The sequence below is a fragment of the Mustela nivalis genome, assembly GCF_964662115.1.
Source record: "Mustela nivalis genome assembly, chromosome: 2".
NCBI lineage: Eukaryota > Metazoa > Chordata > Mammalia > Carnivora > Mustelidae > Mustela > Mustela nivalis.
In genome coordinates, this window is record NC_139021.1 from 158,401,434 (window position 1) to 158,421,321 (window position 19,888).

General features: G+C 36.9%; 1 protein-coding gene across 2 annotated transcripts in view; it reads right to left on the reverse strand.

Annotated features, from left to right (window-relative positions):
• HPSE2 (heparanase 2 (inactive)) overlaps positions 1 to 19,888 on the reverse strand; it is a 713,430-nt gene that overhangs the window by 626,668 nt on the left and 66,874 nt on the right. For both annotated transcript variants that reach the window (XM_082722259.1, XM_082722258.1), the window contains exon 3: positions 10,025 to 10,186. In XM_082722259.1, coding sequence (XP_082578385.1) covers positions 10,025 to 10,186 — 162 coding nt within the window. The remainder of the gene's footprint in view (positions 1 to 10,024; positions 10,187 to 19,888) is intronic.

The window sequence follows — 19,888 nt, forward strand, 5'->3', positions numbered from 1 at the left end:
AGAGGAACTTAGCTGCAAATCCCGGATATAAGGGCGGGCCAGGACGGATGGAGACATCCAATCAGTGGGGCACACATATATTTACTGTGGTGAGTTGAAATCCCATTGGCCACCTGTGTGTGGGCCGGGCTCAACCACCTCTATAAATGTTAGTCTGTGAGGCTGGGGTGGGGGCAGTAGTAGGAGGAGTCAGAATAGCCCTTAGAGTAGTAGGAGGAGTTAGAATAGCTGTTAGGATAGCCGTTAGAATAGCCATTGGGATAGCTGTTAGAGTAGTCCTCAGGAGAGTCAGAGCGTCGTGATCATCCTGGTCATCGTAGTCATAGGCAGCGGCACCAGGGCGAACGTCCTCACTGCCAGCGTCCTCACTGCCAGCAGCCTCGCCACAGCGAGAGGCCCCGCCACCACCGAGCCCCAGCCCTGCCGCAAGCGGCCTCTCCGGAGCGGCATCATTCTGGGGAGCAGCCCCATCCCGGGAGCGACCTCGTCAGCAGCGGCCATGTCCTGGGAGCGGCTTTGTCCAGAGTGGCCTCTTCTTGGGAGCGGCCCTGTCCAGGGAACGACTTCGTTAGCAGCAGCTTCATCCTGGGAGCGGCCCTGTCCAGGGAGTGGCCTCACAGGAGCAGCCCCGGTCTGGGGAGCAACCCTGTCTGGGGAGCGACCTCGTCAGGAGTGGCCTTGTCCAGAGTGGCCTCTTCTTGGGAGCGGCTTCGACCAGGGAGCAGCCTCATCCTGGGAGCGGCCTTGTCCAGAGTAGTCTCGACTGCGGAATGGCCTCGTCTAGAGCGGCCTTATCCAGAGCGGCCTCATCCAGAGCAGCCTTCTTGGGAGTGACCTTGTCGGGGTCATCATCGTCATCTCTTCATAAGAGATGGCCCCTATCAGTCAGTTTGATTTTCGATGCTTGGCACAAAATAAAGCTTTGTTTGATTTTCGCTTTGTGTCAGTCTCGTTCCTTTGATCACAGACCCTAACAACCAAACTGTGGAAAGAACCAAGATGCCCTTCAGTGGATGAATGGATAAGGAAGATGTGGTCCATATATACTATGGAGTACTATGCCTCCATCAGAAAGGATGAATAGCCAACTTTTATATCAACATGGACGGGACTAGAAGAAATTATGCTGAGTGAAATAAGTCAAGCAGAGAGAGTCAATTATCATATGGTTTCACTTATTTGTGGAGCATAAGAAATAACACGGAGGACATGGGGAGATGGAGAGGGGAAGGGAGTTGAGGGAAATTGGAGGGGGAGATGAACCATGAGAGCCTATGGACTCTGAAAAACAACCCAAGGGTTTTGAAGGGGCGGGGGGTGGGAAGCTGAGTGAGCCTGGTGGTGGGTATTATGGAGGGCACGTATTGCATGGAGCACTGGGTGAGGTGCATAAACAATGAATTCTGGTACACTGAAAAGAAATTAAAAAAATAAAAAATTTAAATTAAAAGAAAGTTGGTAAGCAACTGTTCTAGAGTCAAATTCAGACCGATTCCAAAGGCTCACATGTTGAACGAACATAACAAGGTAGATTTAAAAACTGCCCAACCACTTGTGTATTTCTGCACAAAGAGACCATTGTGATTCCTTAATTAATAAAGACATAAAGCAGATTCATTTATAATAAAGAATTTTCACACTCATTATCTTATTATTCAAACACAGATCAGAACACTATTTCTCTAGTTTTAACACACTTCGAGATGATGATTCCCAAAAGTAACTCCAAAAAGAAAAGCAATGCATATATTACTACCAAACTATTAACAATGGGGACACTGATGCTTAGAACACACTAATGAATGATTATACAGTGGAAAAGTCTCAGCTAAGAAAGGCCTTCCCTGACTGCCATATCTAAAGTTGTCTCTGCTCCAAAACTGCCAACCTTATCGCTGTCACAGTGATGTCACAGTAGTTTGACTGCTTAGAGACAATGCAGATAAAAAGTGCCCTGGGAGAGATGAAGACCAGAGCCCGGCTCACTAAGTGGAAAAACAAAACTAAACAAAAAACCACTGTAACCTGCTACCCAAAGACAAGAGTTGATGGGGAGTGGTCAGGGAGAAACAGTAAGAGGGGCTGCAAAACACCTAGAATTCAGGCAGGCCCTGTGGCCCAGAGGCTGGATGTACAAGACCCCAAATACCACCACAGAGCAGAACTACAAACCATGATAAAACCTGGCTCTGAGCTAGGAACACCAAGGGTAATAAGACGATAGCCAAACTGCTAGCCTGTCAGGGGTGAGCACAGAGGAATGAAGATACAGAAAAGAAAAATAAAATTTAAAGACTATTAAACTATGTACTCAACAAAAACAAATTTTAAAAGCCCAAGAATACATTTTTTTCAATATACATGACAAAGAATTACCATTACTGATATGTAAAAAGGATCTTGTAATTCAATAATAAAGTAACCAATAACCCAATAAAGCTGGCTAAAGAATGGACAATTCATAGAAGAAATTAAAATGATGGTAACCTCATTAGCAATCAATGAACTACAATTAGAAACAATGCCATATCAATTATAATCTATTACACTAACACATATTAAAAGATAGAAAATAATTGGCATTAGCAAAAAAACAAAATAAATTTGTTTTCTCTTATGCATTGTTGGTATAAGTATAATTTGACATCAACTTCCTAAAATCCACTTACAATTTTTTTTTAAAAAGTTCACTTCTAAATGTATCAAAAATTTAAAAGTTCATTCCTTTGATATAACACTCACACTTCTAGGAAGTGTACAAAGATACATATGCAATGACGTTCATCATAGCACTGTCTGAAATCATGAAAAATTAAAGACAACCATGATGTCTATCAATAAAAGATCGGTTAAATAATTACAATATATCCATAAAACATACTTCTAATGTAGCCATTAAGAAGAATATAAGTCTATATCCTTTGATATAGAAAGATGTTCACAAAATATTAAGAGAACAAATGTTACAAAATAGCAGGCATGTATTATATTACATGGTTTGTATAAACTGGTATGTGTTTCTTATAGGTTTATAACTTATGTATATGTGTGTATGGATAGAGATGTCTAAAAGGATATTAATAAAAGTATTTTTCTCTACTATAATCATTAGTTTTATTAAAAGTTGCTCTCATTTTGAAAACAATGTATTTTTACTTTAAAGTATTAGTTTTAGTGGATAAATATTTGGATGTTTATGCATATGAAATAATATAGTCATTTCACCAAAGTAAAAAGCAACTATTACCACTATTTTTCAATATTGTTCATGAGGTTTTAAGAAATTAAATGGAGAATACTTGATAAAAATTTAAAAAAGAGGCCAAAATCTACCTTTGTCTTTGATCAACAGCTTCTTTCTTACCCTGGAAATAAGTAATGAAGAGAAAGACATTCACTCTCAACATTAGCAAAGGTAAAAATAATAAAGAATAAGTTAAACAAGTTACAGGAAAAAAATTTATGAAATATTTTCAAATGACATAAAAAAAGAACTGAACAAGTAAAGAGATGTAACCAAATTCTTAAGTGGAAGACTTAATATCAGAAAAATATTAATCCCCTCCAAATCAGGATATAAATTGAATATAATTCCAATCAGAATCCATTGATCAGTATTCTTGAACTGGAAGAATTTAAAAATTCATTTTAAAAAGTAATTATAAGAGAATAGCTATGAAAACCTTGAAGAAAAAAATGAGAGAGTGGTTAATAAACTCTACCAGATATCAAAACAGTATAGCATTGGCACAGAAATAAAGAATAGAAAAATGAAAGAATATACAGTTCAGAAAGAGGTACATGTGTATGTGGGGGTATAATATATAATATATATGATGTTTCAATTTAGTGCTAAAAGAATGTTTTATTTTAAAAACAGTGCATTCAGGGACGCCTGGGTGGTTCAGTTGGTTAAGTGGCTGCCTTCGGCTCAGGTCATGATCCCAGCATCCTGGAATCAAGTCCCAGATCGGGCTCCTTGCTCGTCAGGGAACCTGTTTCTCCCTCTGCCTCTGCCTGCTTCTTTGCCTACTTGTGATCTATCTCTCTCTCTCTCTCTCTCTCTCTCTCTCTCTGAAAAATAAATAAATAATCTTTAAAAAATAAAAACAGTGCATTCATAGCTTGGAAGAAAATAATGTCATATACTTCCATCATAGTAATATAAACATATACTCCAGTTATAATAAGAGATTAAAGCTCTAAATTAAAAAGAGTAAAAAGACTAATGATAGCAAAAAAAATGGTTTGCAATACATATGATAAAGGATTAACATTCCTAATTCACAAAGAATTACAAATTGATAAACATCAATCTAAAAAAAAAAGGGGGGACAAAGAATATGTATAGGTAACTCACAAAACAAAATGCAAATCAACAATAAGTACCTGAAAATATACTTTCTCTGGCTATCACTGGAAAATTCCAACAATGAGATATTTCTCACCTTTTCGGCTGAGAAAGATTAAAAAGAACACTGATACCCATTGCTAATGAGAATGCTAGGAAATAACTACTCTCAATACACTTCTAGTGGGAATAGGAATTGCCAAAATTTTTTCTGAAAATTATCTGGCAAGGTGCATTACAATTTTAAATGCAAACCAAAAAAAAAAAAAAAAATCAAAAGTTGTACTTCATCAAAATTAAAACTCTGCTCTCTGAAAGAAACTGTTAAGAAAATAAAAGGAAGGGTGACTGGGTGGTTCAGTCAGTTAAGCATCTGCCTTCAACTGAGGTCATGATCCCTGGGTCCTGGGATGGAGTCTCATAACAGGCTCCCTGATCTATGGGGAGCCTTCTTCTCCCTGTCCTCCCTGATCATGCTCTCTCTTGCTATCTGTGTCTCCCTCTCTCTCAAATAAATAAATAAAATCTTAAAAAAAAAAAGACAGGAGTGTCTGGGTGGCTCAGTTGATTAAGCATCCAACTTCTGATTTTGGCCCAGGTCATGATCTCAAGGTTGTGAGATTGAGTCTGGCAATGGGCTCTGACACTGGGCTCTGCATGGAGCCTGCTTAAGATTCTCTCTCTCCCTCCTTTCCTCCCCTCTCCTCCCCTCTTCCCCACTCCCCAGACAAAAAATTCCCTTTCTCCCTCTCCGTTTGTCCCTCCCCCTCTCTAAAAGAAAAAAAAAAAAGAAAAAAAATTTGCAAATCACGTATCTGAAAAAGGACATATAGCCCAAAATATATATAAAATATATTTATATATATATATGGATATATATATAATATATACAAAACTCTCAAAACTCAACAGTAAGAAAACAAACTCATTATTTTTTTAATAGGGAAAAGACTTAAACAGACACTTTACCAAAGAAGATATATAGATGGCAAACAACCACATGAAAGATGGTCAAAACTATTAATCATAAGGTAAGTTGCAAATTAAAGCCATAAGATACTACTATATATTCACTGGCTAATTTAAATGACAGACAATACTAACTGTTGGCAAAAATGTGGATGAAGTAGAACTCTCACATACTGTTCGAATACAAGATAGTATCAGCCACTTTGGAAAACAATCTGACAGCTTAATTTAAGTCAAATAGACAACACGAAATCAAGCATCCCCACTCCTAGGTACCATACTACCCAAAAAAAAAGGAAAAATATGTCAACACAAAGAGCTGAGAGCAAATGTTTATAGTGAGTGGCTTTATTCATCATCACCAAAAACTAGAAACAAACCAACTGAGGAATGGATAAATTGTAGCATGTTCACAACATGAAATATTACTCAACAATAAAAAGGAATGAAATATTAATATATGTGACAAGTGAATGAATCTCAAAAGGAATTATGCTAAGTGAAAGAAATGAGACACCCAATCACTTCATCATTCCATTTATATGACATTTAAAAACAAGTATCAGATCATATACAATTAAGGACTAGAGGGAGGGAAAGGAGATTTTGAAGGGAGATGGGAGAACTTCTAGGATGAGGGAAATCTGTATCTTGATGGTGGTGGTGGCTATTTGACTCTATGATATATAACATTTGTCAAAATTTATTTTTTCTTATAATTATACCACAAAAAACCTGATTTTATGAAATTTAAAAATACAAAGTTTTTGACCCAGACATCCCACTTTGAGAAATCTATTCTACAGAAGTAAGTGTGCCAACATGTATTTAATTATTGTACATTGATAGGGAAATAGTTAAAGTAATATTATATTTAATCCATAGAATGTAATCCAAATAATTTAAAAGACCTGGAAATAGTCCTCTGAGCATTATGATTTATGGGAAATGAAAGAACAGTTCTTGTTCCATTTATTTGAACCCTTTGCCCAACTAAAATTAGAAGAATGGGCCACTACAGGGAAGAATGAGCTTCTTTTGTTCAATTCATTTGCACAGTAACACAGTAAAGCTGACCATCAGGATCCCAATCCACTTTGGAACATAAGACTGAAAAAGGAGGTACAAAACAAAAAGTGGCACCATTAACATGAGAAGAGTCCTCACTGGAAAGCATCTTATGTAATGTCATCCATTTATAATGGTTTCCTTTGAGGCTGCCTCTTATAGAGGGCTGACTATGACTTGACAACCTAAATAAATTTTGTTTAAATTTGACCTCATTTCAAGATCATTCACTATGCTCCCTATACTATGAAGAATAATGTACAAATATGGCATTCCTTGCCCTCCAGAAGCTTATGTTCTAAACAAAATCCTAGAAAATACATTGCCCTTTAAAGCTGACTTTTTCATTTGATTATAGGAATCTACCACAAAAGCTGAATTTACACCTGAAGAAGTATGGGATTGGGGCAAGGATAAGGGGAAATGAGTAACTGAATCTGAACCTATAAAAGTTATTAGTTAGCTGTCAAGTTATCCCAAGTGAATTCATTCATCATTTATACAGCAGAACATTCCCAACAAATATACAGAACATTATTACATTAAGAATCATGAGAACACAAAGAAATGGAAGAACAATCCCTGTTCTTTCTTAAAAGCTCCAGGACAAACCAGAAGCTACAGGACAAGCATACATCTATGCTTTTTAAGTCAGTGTAAAAAGTGCAGCATGTTACTTGTCACCTTTTAAAATAATGCAATCACTGATGTTCTATTGGTATTACTCCATCACCTTCCCAAAACCTTGGAGTTTATTTCAAAACCCTCTAGATAGGTAAGGCTAATATTATTTCCATTGCTACGTAAATCATTCACATGAAAATATTGTGCTTAATACCAGGCAAAAATACAATCCACTTTTCCAAAACTATGATATAAGGAGGAATACTTGAATAAGACATACATATTAAAGAATTGTTATTAGTTTCTGTTAACTGGGCTGTCACAAGGACTGCAGAGTTATTCACCTTTACTGAATAGTCAGAAGACCTTCAAAGCTAGAATAACATTTGTTTGTGTCTGAGGGGTAGCTGTTTAAGAGAGCTCATGGGCTGGAATGCAGAGTATGAAGGCATGCCTCTCACCTCAACACTGATGGTAACATCAGCCAAAGATGGAACATCTAAGAACAAGAGCTTGCTAGTGAGGTGGAGGGCAACAACCATCATTTTTAATATGCTTTTAACTCACTGGCATTTCACTTTATCAATTTTCTGCTGTGCTGACTTTGTTTTTTCCCATACTATGATCTTAGTTATCCAATTTTAAAATAACGAATATACTGCAACTGACCAGGAAACAATAATGATACCCTGCTACCCATATACATGAAATTCTATAAATAATTGGAGAGAAGGGTTGAGAGGAGGGCAGAAGCGTGAAGAAAATGAGCTCTTTCTGAGACTTTGGGAGGCTCAATTTCTTCATCTTGTCCCACATAAATACTTGCACTACAGACATTTCAAATATTATGCCAGAGTTACACAAAATAAGTGGAACATCACCAAGCAGAAATCCTAGAGTAGGTGTTCTGAACATGTTGGTAAAGAAAGTCACTTCACTTGAGAGGTCTCTGCCCCTTCAACCTCACCCTCCTTACCAATATACATTCATCACTGAAAAGGGAAATATTTACAAAAGTTAGTTTAGTTATGTTTAAATATTATGTTTAGCTGTCTGGAGACCATGTTCTCAAAATTTATACAAGAAATCAAGGATTAAACTTCATAACAATTAGGAAACCACACTGTGTAAAATCAAAGACTTAGTTAAAGGACATTAAAATAGTTTTACCATTGGTGCTAAATTGAAGTGAGTGCATCTCTTCCCAACACCTGGAACCAAAACCTTTTGAACTTTCATGTAAACAAATTGGGGCATACCAAATGCTCTGTCTGTAGTCAGGTACCACCTCTATACACGCATTTGGGTGAAAAATGTGGAAAATGCCTGAGGACTCTTTGAAGCAGCTTAGGAGAAGTGAGAGCAGGAAAGAGGCTCTTCTCTGGGGTAAGTTTATTTAGTGGAAAGTAAGCAAGTTGTCAGGGTAAAAGTTGACAATGTTGATTCCAACAGTTTGAACTGCGAATAAACATCCAAAGGGATTATGTTACTGAGAATTAGAAAAGATTCCATTGAATGCAACAGAACACTTGTGTTTTCAAAGATAATATGCCTTCAAGCCACACTCTGGATCCACAGTTTAAGGTTAAAATTACCTTAAGCCCTTTCTATGCCACATTAAAGAACATGGGGTCTGACCTCTTTAGAAAGGACCTAAAATTAAAATAAGAACAGGATAAAAATATTTCATTTCTAATAACTGAATTAGAAAATACTAAATACATGTACATTTGTACATCTGAGAGATAGAATAAAGAAATTTGGATTTAAAAAATCTATGTTCTTCCCAAGCATCTAAACTTAAACAGTTAACACTAACCAACTTAGGGAAATAATGCATTGGCCATAAATCACTTTTGAGTTTTCCCTCTTAATGACCTATCAAACAGCAAAAATAATAAGGCCTATACTTATGAAATCCATAATCCTCTTCTCTGCTCACCAAAGCCACATTTAATCTGGCTTTCATCTCATGCTGTTGGATTTTCCACCAGGTACAAGATGAAAAGCTGGAAGAGACTTGAGCTTTTTCTAAAGCACAACAATTTGGTTGCCACTCAGCAATTCCTGGTGAAATGCCAGGAAGCCTATAAAAAAAATTAAAAATTTTCCTAACTTGGAGTTTACAAAAGTGTGAGATGTTTGTAGGCTATCAGACATTCCATCTCTTTATTTTTTAAAAATTCATAAACAAGGGGAAAGAGACACTTTTGATTTGTTAAACTTTATTTAGATCAATATACGCAGGTATGTCTTACATGCCCTCAAGAAAACGGAGGTAACTTAGACAGCTCTTCTTAATCCATCTTAAGTCCTCCATGATTTTTACTTCAGAGTCGCTGTTAAAATCTTTTCCAAAACTTGACAAAAGCATGCAACTCACATGCTCTTTACCAGCCAAGTTTGCAAGCAGCCCTGCAAAAAGTTGCTTCTCCTCTGAGCTCTCACACAAATACACTTCCCTCCTTGAACCAAGGATGTAAGGGAGTATGGCTGTCTCATAGCCTCTTTGTTCTTAAAAAGAAAATCAAATTCTCCAGATATTTTCAAACTCCACCAGGAATAGAACATTCTCAGCTCAGCCTGTGGATCATTATCTCTTTTACATTTCATCTTAATGTTCCCTGGGTTCATGGAAAGGGCATACACAGAAAGAGGAAAATAGCTGCTTCTTGACACCAAATTTAGTAATTCTTTCAAATCTATTGGCACACATTTAAAAAGTTGTATTTTTACAAGGCTTCATTAGGTTTTCATTGGTTCTGTCTTTGGAGAACACATACTGCTGAGTTGCCTATAACCTTAAGCCAAATACATCTGTAAACTACAAGAAATATTTTTCACAGGAAGACAAAAGTCATCACAATTTAAAAAGGGATATAGTGGGTGGAGACAGACAGATGTGGGCTCATCCACAGCCCACTTTAATATCTCCCAGGCATCAAGTTGTTAACTAATGGAAGCCAACAATCTATAATGATCTAAGATTCCAGATGACTCCAATAGCCTTACCTGTTAATATTAGATTACTATAAGTATTAGAGAATTGCTCCTTTAGAAGAACAAGGTGCATCTGAGCTGCCTTCTCCCGTTGGAGCTCCAGCATAACATCAGGGTGCTGAGCAATCTTGCAGCCTTTCTGTTTATCCAGGGCAACATCACTTCGAACAATGTCTACAAAAATAAATAAATAAATAAATGCAGCCAGCAAAAACAAAACAAAAAAACTGGAAAACTATATACAAATCAAAGTCTTGTTTCACCCAAAATGAAAGAATTTATAACCTATCAGTCTTTCATCAGAATGAAAAGATTTTAAGTAGAGAAACCTGAAGAGCCTCCAACTTCATGATACATTCTGCAAGTTTCTCTGACCATTTCCAAATTCTTTGGCAGTTTCCATTTTATTACCTCACTGTAATCATTTAAGATTCTCACTCTTCCGTTCTACTCTCAGCTCACCTCTAGGACTTAGGCACTTCCTAGGGCCTTTTCTGAACTTTTACCATTGTCCACGGAAAAAAAATAATATAACTTTGTCTGAACACCAGTGATTATGATATTTCATCTATCTCTTGCTGTAGTACAGATGGTAGCTCCTCCGTGTATATTCAGGATATGTGGCCTGTTTTCAAATTTACCTCCCAGCTAGCCCATTCAGTCCAAATTAGGGTTGTTATCCTGTGAGCTAGATGCTCAGGATTTCTCCTGCTATCTTTCATGTGCCTCTGGCTGCATTCTGACTCATAAATAACTCTTTAAAATCTGTAAGTATTTGTAGGCACTGAAGAAAGCAATAGGGTGAGTCACTTTACAGTTCTACCTCCTTTCCAATTATTTTCCCATTAGTAACAAGCTGCTTTTTATACTTCAGTATGATTTTCACTCAAAGCAGAAGTATCATCCAGAAAACAGTCTCTGCAAAAACAAACATTGTCCTAAAATATTTCCCAATTAACAGGGAGCTTTAATGCCCTAAAGTTGTTTACTTTTATAAATTAAAATAAAATTCAGGGGAGGAGTCAAGATGGCAGAGAAGTAGCAAGCTGAGACTGCTTCAGCTAGCCGGAGATCAGCTAGATAGCTTATCTAAAGATTGCAAACACGTGAAAATCCATCGGCAGACCGAAGAGAAGAAGAACAGCAATTCTGGAAACAGAAAAACAACCGCTTTCTGAAAGAACTCTACGGAAAGCGCTCAGGGAACAAAAGCTCCTGAAAGCAAACCCGAGCGGATTACTCACCCCGGCCCCCGGTAAGGGAGGTGTAATTCCGCCTGGGGCAAAGACACGTGAGAATCACTACAACAGGCCCCTCCCCCAGAAGATCAACAAGAAATCCAGCCGAGACCAAGTTCACCTACCAAGGAGTGCGGTTTCAATACCAAGGAGAGCAGCAGAATTCCAGAGGAGGAGAAAGCCAAGCACGGAACTCATGGCTTTTTTCCTGTGATTTTTTTTTAGTCTTGCAGTTAATTTAATTTTTTCTTTTTCATTTTTTTTTTCTTTTTCTTCTCGCCTTCGGGTAAAATTTTTTTTTTTTTAACTGTTACCTTTTTCTTTTTTAACGATTTTTTACTAGTTTATCTAATATATATATTTTTTCTTTTTTACATTTTTCTCAGGTGTTTTCTTTTTTTAAAAAAATTTTTTTTTCTTTTCTTTTCTTTTTTCTTTCTTTCTTTTTGAACCTCTTTTTATCCCCTTTCTCCCCACTCACGATTTTGGATCTCTTCTAATTTAGTTAAAGCATATTTTTCTGGGGTTGTTGCCACCCTTTTAGTATTTTACTTGCCCCTTCATTTACTCTTATCTGGACAAAATGACAAGACGTAAAAATTCAACGCAAAAAAAAGAACAAGAGGCAGTACCGAAGGCTAGGGACCTAATCAATACAGACATCGGTAATATGTCAGATCTAGAGTTCAGAATGACAATTCTCAAGGTTCTAGCCGGGCTCGAAAAAGGCATGGAAGATATTAAAGAAACCCTCTCGAGAGATATAAAAGCCCTTTCTGGAGAAATAAAAGAACTAAAATCTAACCAAGTTGAAATCAAAAAAGCTATTAATGAGGTGCAATCAAAAATGGAGGCTCTAACTGCTAGGATAAATGAGGCAGAAGAAAGAATTAGTGATATAGAAGACCAAATGGCAGAGAATAAAGAAGCTGAGCAAAAGAGGGACAAACAGCTACTGGACCACGAGGGGAGAATTCGAGAATTAAGTGACACCATAAGACGAAACAACATTAGAATAATTGGGATTCCAGAAGAAGAAGAAAGAGAGAGGGGAGCAGAAGGTATACTGGAGAGAATTATTGGGGAGAATTTCCCCAATATGGCAAAGGGAACGAGCATCAAAATTCAGGAGGTTCAGAGAACGCCCCTCAAAATCAATAAGAATAGGCCCACACCCCGTCACCTAATAGTAAAATTTACAAGTCTCAGTGACAAAGAGAAAATCCTGAAAGCAGCCCGGGAAAAGAAGTCTGTAACATACAATGGTAAAAATATTAGATTGGCAGCTGACTTATCCACAGAGACCTGGCAGGCCAGAAAGAGCTGGCATGATATTTTTAGAGCACTAAACGAGAAAAACATGCAGCCCAGAATACTATATCCAGCTAGGCTATCATTGAAAATAGAAGGAGAGATTAAAAGCTTCCAGGACAAACAACAACTGAAAGAATTTGCAAATACCAAACCAGCTCTACAGGAAATATTGAAAGGGGTCCTCTAAGCAAAGAGAGAGCCTACAAGTGGTAGATCAGAAAGGAACAGAGACCATATACAATAACAGTCACCTTACAGGCAATACAATGGCACTAAATTCATATCTCTCAATAGTTACCCTGAATGTGAATGGGCTAAATGCCCCTGTCAAAAGACACAGGGTATCAGAATGGATAAAAAAACAAAACCCATCTATATGTTGCCTCCAAGAAACTCATTTTAAGCCCGAAGACACCTCCAGATTTAAAGTGAGGGGGTGGAAAAGAATTTACCATGCTAATGGACATCAGAAGAAAGCAGGAGTGGCAATCCTTATATCAGATCAATTAGATTTTAAGCCAAAGACTATAATAAGAGATGAGGAAGGACACTATATCATACTAAAAGGGTCTGTCCAACAAGAAGATTTAACAATTTTAAATATCTATGCCCCCAACGTGGGAGCAGCCAACTATATAAACCAATTAATAACAAAATCAAAGAAACACATCAACAACAATACAATAATAGTAGGGGACTTTAACACTCCCCTCACTGAAATGGACAGGTCATCCAAGCAAAAGATCAGCAAGGAAATAAAGGCCTTAAACGACACACTGGACCAGATGGACATCACAGATATATTCAGAATATTTCATCCCAAAGCAACAGAATACACATTCTTCTCTAGTGCACATGGAACATTCTCCAGAATAGATCACATCCTCAGTCCTAAATCAGGACTCAACCGGTATCAAAAGATTGGGATCATTCCCTGCATATTTTCAGACCACAATGCTCTAAAGCTAGAACTCAACCACAAAAGGAAGTTTGGAAAGAACCCAAATACATGGAGACTAAACAGTATCCTTCTAAAGAATGAATGGGTCAACCGGGAAATTAAAGAATAATTGAAAAAAATCATGGAAACAAATGATAATGAAAATACAACAGTTCAAAATCTGTGGGACACAATAAAGGCAGTCCTGAGAGGAAAATATATAGCGGTACAAGCCTTTCTCAAGAAACAAGAAAGGTCTCAGGTACACAACCTAACCCTACACCTAAAGGAGCTGGAGAAAGAACAAGAAAGAAACCCTAAGCCCAGCAGGAGAAGAGAAATCATAAAGATCAGAGCAGAAATCAATGAAATAGAAACCAAAAAAACAATAGAAAAAATCAATGAAAGTAGGAGCTGGTTCTTTGAAAGAATTAATAAAATTGATAAACCCCTGGCCCGACTTATCAAAAAGAAAAGAGAAAGGACCCAAATAAATAAAATCATGAATGAAAGAGGAGAGATCACAACTAACACCAAAGAAATACAAACTATTATAAGAACATACTATGAGCAACTCTACGGCAATAAATTTGACAATCTGGAAGAAATGGATGCATTCCTAGAAACATATAAACTACCACAACTGAACCAGGAAGAAATAGAAAGCCTGAACAGACCCATAACCAGTAAGGAGATTGAAACAGTCATTAAAAATCTCCAAACAAACAAAAGCCCAGGGCCAGATGGCTTCCCGGGGGAATTCTACCAAACATTTAAAGAAGAACTAATTCCTATTCTCCTGAAACTGTTCCAAAAAATAGAAATGGAAGGAAAACTTCCAAACTCATTTTATGAGGCCAGCATCACCTTGATCCCAAAACCAGACAAGGATCCCACCAAAAAAGAGAGCTATAGACCGATATCCTTGATGAACACAGATGCGAAAATACTCAACAAAATACTAGCCAATAGGATTCAACAGTACATTAAAAGGATTATTCACCACGACTAAGTGGGATTTATTCCAGGGCTGCAAGGTTGGTTCAACATCCGCAAATCAGTCAATGTGATACAACACATCAATAAAAGAAAGAACAAGAACCATATGATACTTTCAATAGATGCTGAAAAAGCATTTGACAAAGTACAGCATCCCTTCCTGATCAAAACTCTTCAAAGTGTAGGGATAGAGGGCACATACCTCAATATCATCAAAGCCATCTATGAAAAACCCACCGCAAATATCATTCTCAATGGAGAAAAACTGAAAGCTTTTCCGCTAAGGTCAGGAACACGGCAGGGATGTCCATTATCACCACTGCTATTCAACATAGTACTAGAGGTCCTAGCCTCAGCAATCAGACAACAAAAGGAAATTAAAGGCATCCAAATCGGCAAAGAAGAAGTCAAATTATCACTCTTCGCAGATGATATGATACTATATGTGGAAAACCCAAAAGACTCCACTCCAAAACTGCTAGAACTTATACAGAAATTCAGTAAAGTGTCAGGATATAAAATCAATGCACAGAAATCAGTTGCATTTCTCTACACCAACAGCAAGACAGAAGAAAGAGATATTAAGGAGTCAATCCCATTTACAATTGCATCCAAAACCATATAAACCTAACCAAAGAGACACAGAATAAACCTAACCAAAGAGACACAGAATCTATACTCAGAAAACTATAAAGTACTCATGAAAGAAATTGAGGAAGACACAAAGAAATGGAAAAATGTTCCATGCTCCTGGATTGGAAGAATAAATATTGTGAAAATGTCTATGCTACCTAAAGCAATCTACACATTTAATGCAATTCCTATCAAAGTACCATCCATCTTTTTCAAAGAAATGGAACAAATAATGCTAAAATTTATATGGAACCAGAAAAGACCTCGAATAGCCAAAGGGATATTGAAAAAGAAAGCCAACGTTGGTGGCATCACAATTCCGGACTTCAAGCTCTATTACAAAGCTGTCATCATCAAGACAGCATGGTACTGGCACAAAAACAGACACATAGATCAATGGAACAGAATAGAGAGCCCAGAAATAGACCCTCAAATCTATGGTCAACTCATCTTCGACAAAGCAGGAAAGAATGTCCAATGGAAAAAAGACAGCCTCTTCAATAAATGGTGCTGGGAAAATTGGACAGCCACATGTAGAAAAATGAAATTGGACCATTTCCTTACACCACACACAAAAATAGACTCAAAATGGATGAAAGACCTCAATGTGCGAAAGGAATCCATCAAAATCCTTGAGGAGAACACAGGCAGCAACCTCATCGACCTCTGCCGCAGCAACATCTTCCTAGGAACAACGCAAAAGGCAAGGGAAGCAAGGGAAAAAATGAACTATTGGGATTTCATCAAGATCAAAAGCTTTTGCACAGCAAAGGAAACAGTTAACAAAATCAAAAGACAACTGACAGAATGGGAGAAGATATTTGCAAACGACATATCAGATAAAGGACTAGTGTCCAGAATCTATAAAGAACTTAGCAAACTCAACACCCAAAGAACAAATAATCCAATCAAGAAATGGGCAGAGGACATGAACAGACATTTCTGCAAAGAAGACATCCAGATGGCCAACAGACACATGAAAAAGTGCTCCATATCACTTGGCATCAGGGAAATACAAATCAAAACCACAATGAGATATCACCTCACACCAGTCAGAATGGCTAAAATCAACAAGTCAGGAAATGACAGATGCTGGCGAGGATGTGGAGAAAGGGGAACCCTCCTACACTGTTGGTGGGAATGCAAGCTGGTGCAGCCACTCTGGAAAACAGCATGGAAGTTCCTCAGAATGTTGAAAATAGAACTGCCCTATGACCCAGCAATTGCACTATTGGGTATTTACCCTAAAGATACAAACGTAGTGATCCAAAGGGGCACATGCACCCAAATGTTTATAGCAGCAATGTCCACAATAGCCAAACTATGGAAAGAACCTAGATGTCCATCCACAGATGAATGGATCAAGAAGATGTGGTATATATACACAATGGAATACTATGCAGCCATCAAAAGAAATGAAGTCTTGCCATTTGCGACAACATGGATGGAACTAGAGCGTATCATGCTTAGCGAAATAAGTCAAGCAGAGAAAGACAACTATCATATGATCTCCCTGATATGAGGAAGTGGTGATGCAACATGGAGGCTTAAGTGGGTAGGAGAAGAATAAATGAAACAAGATGGGATTGGGAGGGAGACAAACCATAAGTGACTCTTAATCTCACAAAACAAACTGAGGGTTGCTGGGGGGAGGGGGTTTGGGAGAAGGGGGTGGGATTATGGACATTGGGGAGGGTATGTGCTTTGGTGAGTGCTGTGAAGTGTGTAAACCTGGTGATTCACAGACCTGTACCCCTGGGGATAAAAATATATGTTTTTAAAAAATAAAAAGTTAAAAAAAAAAAAAATAAAATAAAATAAAATAAAATTCAGTTGACTATCATTGAAACAATTGATGTTTATCAACAGCAATCTGGATGACAGTCTAGAAACTTTCAAGTTTTATGTAGCAAATTGAAGGACTTTAAGAGAAAATGCTAAAAAATTATTATTATTATTATTATTATTATTATTATTATTAAACCAATGGCTTTGGAAGGGATAAAGTAATACCCATGTTGATTGTACCAATAAGAAAGATTTGGTTCTTTCAGCAATGCTCAAAGAGAAAATAGGTTATATGATATAAAAGATGGGACACTGTTGTACTCTTCAAACCCATCAACATAGCCCTAATAGAGAAGCCTAGCTATAAATACAAACCCAGGACAATGAGGGTTAGGATGTGTGTCACATAAAGATTAGTCAGATGTGGGAATGGTTCTTACTTAATCTTGGTTGAAAACAGAGGAGCTGGTTGGAAACAATGGAGTATTTATTCCTAAACCTATTAATGCCAATTTTTAGACTGCAGGCAAGAAAGTGAACTCATTTAACATTCAAGTAACTACTCTCATAGATGTTCTGAGGCTCAAATACAAAGGTAGAATAAATTAATTCAGGATACACTCTAGTTTTTAAGACCATCAGAAGAAAACATGAGGAAAACTTATTACACTATATAACTGAATCCTTCCAATAATCCTATGAATGTGGCAGATATTGTTGACTAGCTGACCCAAACCCTACACACAATCTCTTCTCCTTTGCTTTCCTCTGCTACAGAGATGAAAACATGAAAACAAACAATTTCCCAGCTTTCCCTGAAGCAAGGGCTGACCATGTAACATGGTTCAGGCCAATGAGCTACAGACAGACATCCTTAGGGTATACTTAACCTTAGTGACAAAACCACACTAAGAGAAAACCAGGATATTTTTCCTTCAACCAGTTAGCCTTTCTTTATTCCTTATGTCTAAAACATAGAAATGAAGCCCAGACTTAAAGAAGTCATTTTGTGGCAATGACTCAAGAAGCCAGAGGGCAAAGGACTACACACTAAGGATGATGAAATCGAAGACTGGAAGAGCCTAAGTCCCTAATGTTTTTACGGAGTTCCCACAGCCACCCTACTTGTTCTATACTGCCCATCTGTTGATATCTTGTTATGTGAAATATCAGTTTCTTATTTTCAAAATCCTGACCTGTTTTTGTAATCCTAAATGATAAAGAATAATATTACTCTCCCTATTGTATATCTGAGGAAACTGAGGTCCACAAAGCTTAAGTGACTTGCTCAAGTTCACAGTGCATGGTCAGTCCCCAATCCAGAAATTTTCAAAGCTAATCCAGTGATCTTTCCAAAAGTTACTTCTACATAGAAACTCAGAATGTAACAATAAAGTATGGTAAATAATAAAAGTGAGGAACTAAAGAGAAAAACCTAATTATACTATTACAGCAGCATACCACAGATGGTCTATCTAGAAAAGAAATATGTATGATACTTGCCCAGAAAACATCACAAAACTTGTACCAAAACATACTATATAGAGTGAAGAGGAGTTTAAATTATTCAGATATCTTCTAACCTGTTAGTAGAACACCTACCAAACTCTCTACTTCCTATGTAATAAATGTCTTGCTCAGAAGGCAGAGAAAGCAAATATTATAACTGATAGTCTCAATATCATTCCAACCAGAACCTTAAAATAAAGTGACCATATTATCTAAATAAGAAGAAAAGAAAACCATGAGCATGGCCAAACATATGTCTGAGACTTTAGAAATGTACACAACAACGTTTGGGGAAAAAATAGATATGCCTTAGAGATTCTTTATTCAACCCTGATCTATTTGAAATTATATCAAAGACTAGAAAAACACACACAAAAAAGTACTTATCAAAGATGTATGTGGTCATATATATCTGGAGGAAGAGTTAATATTATCGATGGCAGATTAAAAATTCAAAATTATCTTGACAACCTAGAAACTGAAACTGAAATCTCCAAGACATAGACATGAACACAAAGTCTTGCATCTATACTGAAAATTAATTACATAAGAGGGTAAGGCCAGACCAGACAGAAGCTCAAATTTAAGATTTAAGATCTTATTAAGTTTTATAGGTTTTAGTTGAATGCAAACTTCATGTAAGCCAGTAATATGCTGTCAAATATGATATGGCTGCCAAAAAGATTAACATAATTCTTAGACTGAATTAATAGAATGAGAACACCCAGAATATAGGAAGTAACATAGTCACCCTGAATTCCATGCCAGCAAAAGGCAGCACAGTAAAGAGTTGGAGTTAAAGCAGACCTTGGTTCAAATTCTAGCGTGGAAGTTATTTACTAGCTGCAGAAGTGACAGATAATGCCCTTGTAAGCCTATTTCTTCATTCTGTTATTATCAAGAGTCATAAAAGATTTAACACTATATGTGCCACATAATAAAAATTCTATTAAAGGAAGCTATTACTATTTTTATTATTATAATACTCTATTTTTAGTATTATATGTTTTCTACCTGTAATAGTTTCTCAGGATAATCTAGAGTCCACAAAAAAAAAGTGCCAACATGGGAAATAATTTTATTTTTTAAAAATAGCTGAAAAAACAGTGTTGAACCTGGCAAAGAAAACATGAAAGATGACTTGCTTCATACAAAAGAGAAGACTGACTTATTCTATATAAATAGAGAAAGCCAAACATTACAGGAGTAACCAAAGGAAATACTATTTAGTTTCACAAGAGAGAACTCTTAACAACAGAAGTGATCATATAAGGAAAGGAGCTATTTGAAGATGGGGTGAGTTTCCCATCCCTGGAGATATTCAAGCAGAGACTAGGTGACACGGGCACAATAAAATGATTTCAGTATAGTCATTACAGCCTGCCAAGAACAGAGTTAAATTACTTTCACCAACAATATATGCTTTGAATTCAAACATATACAAGTTTAGATCCC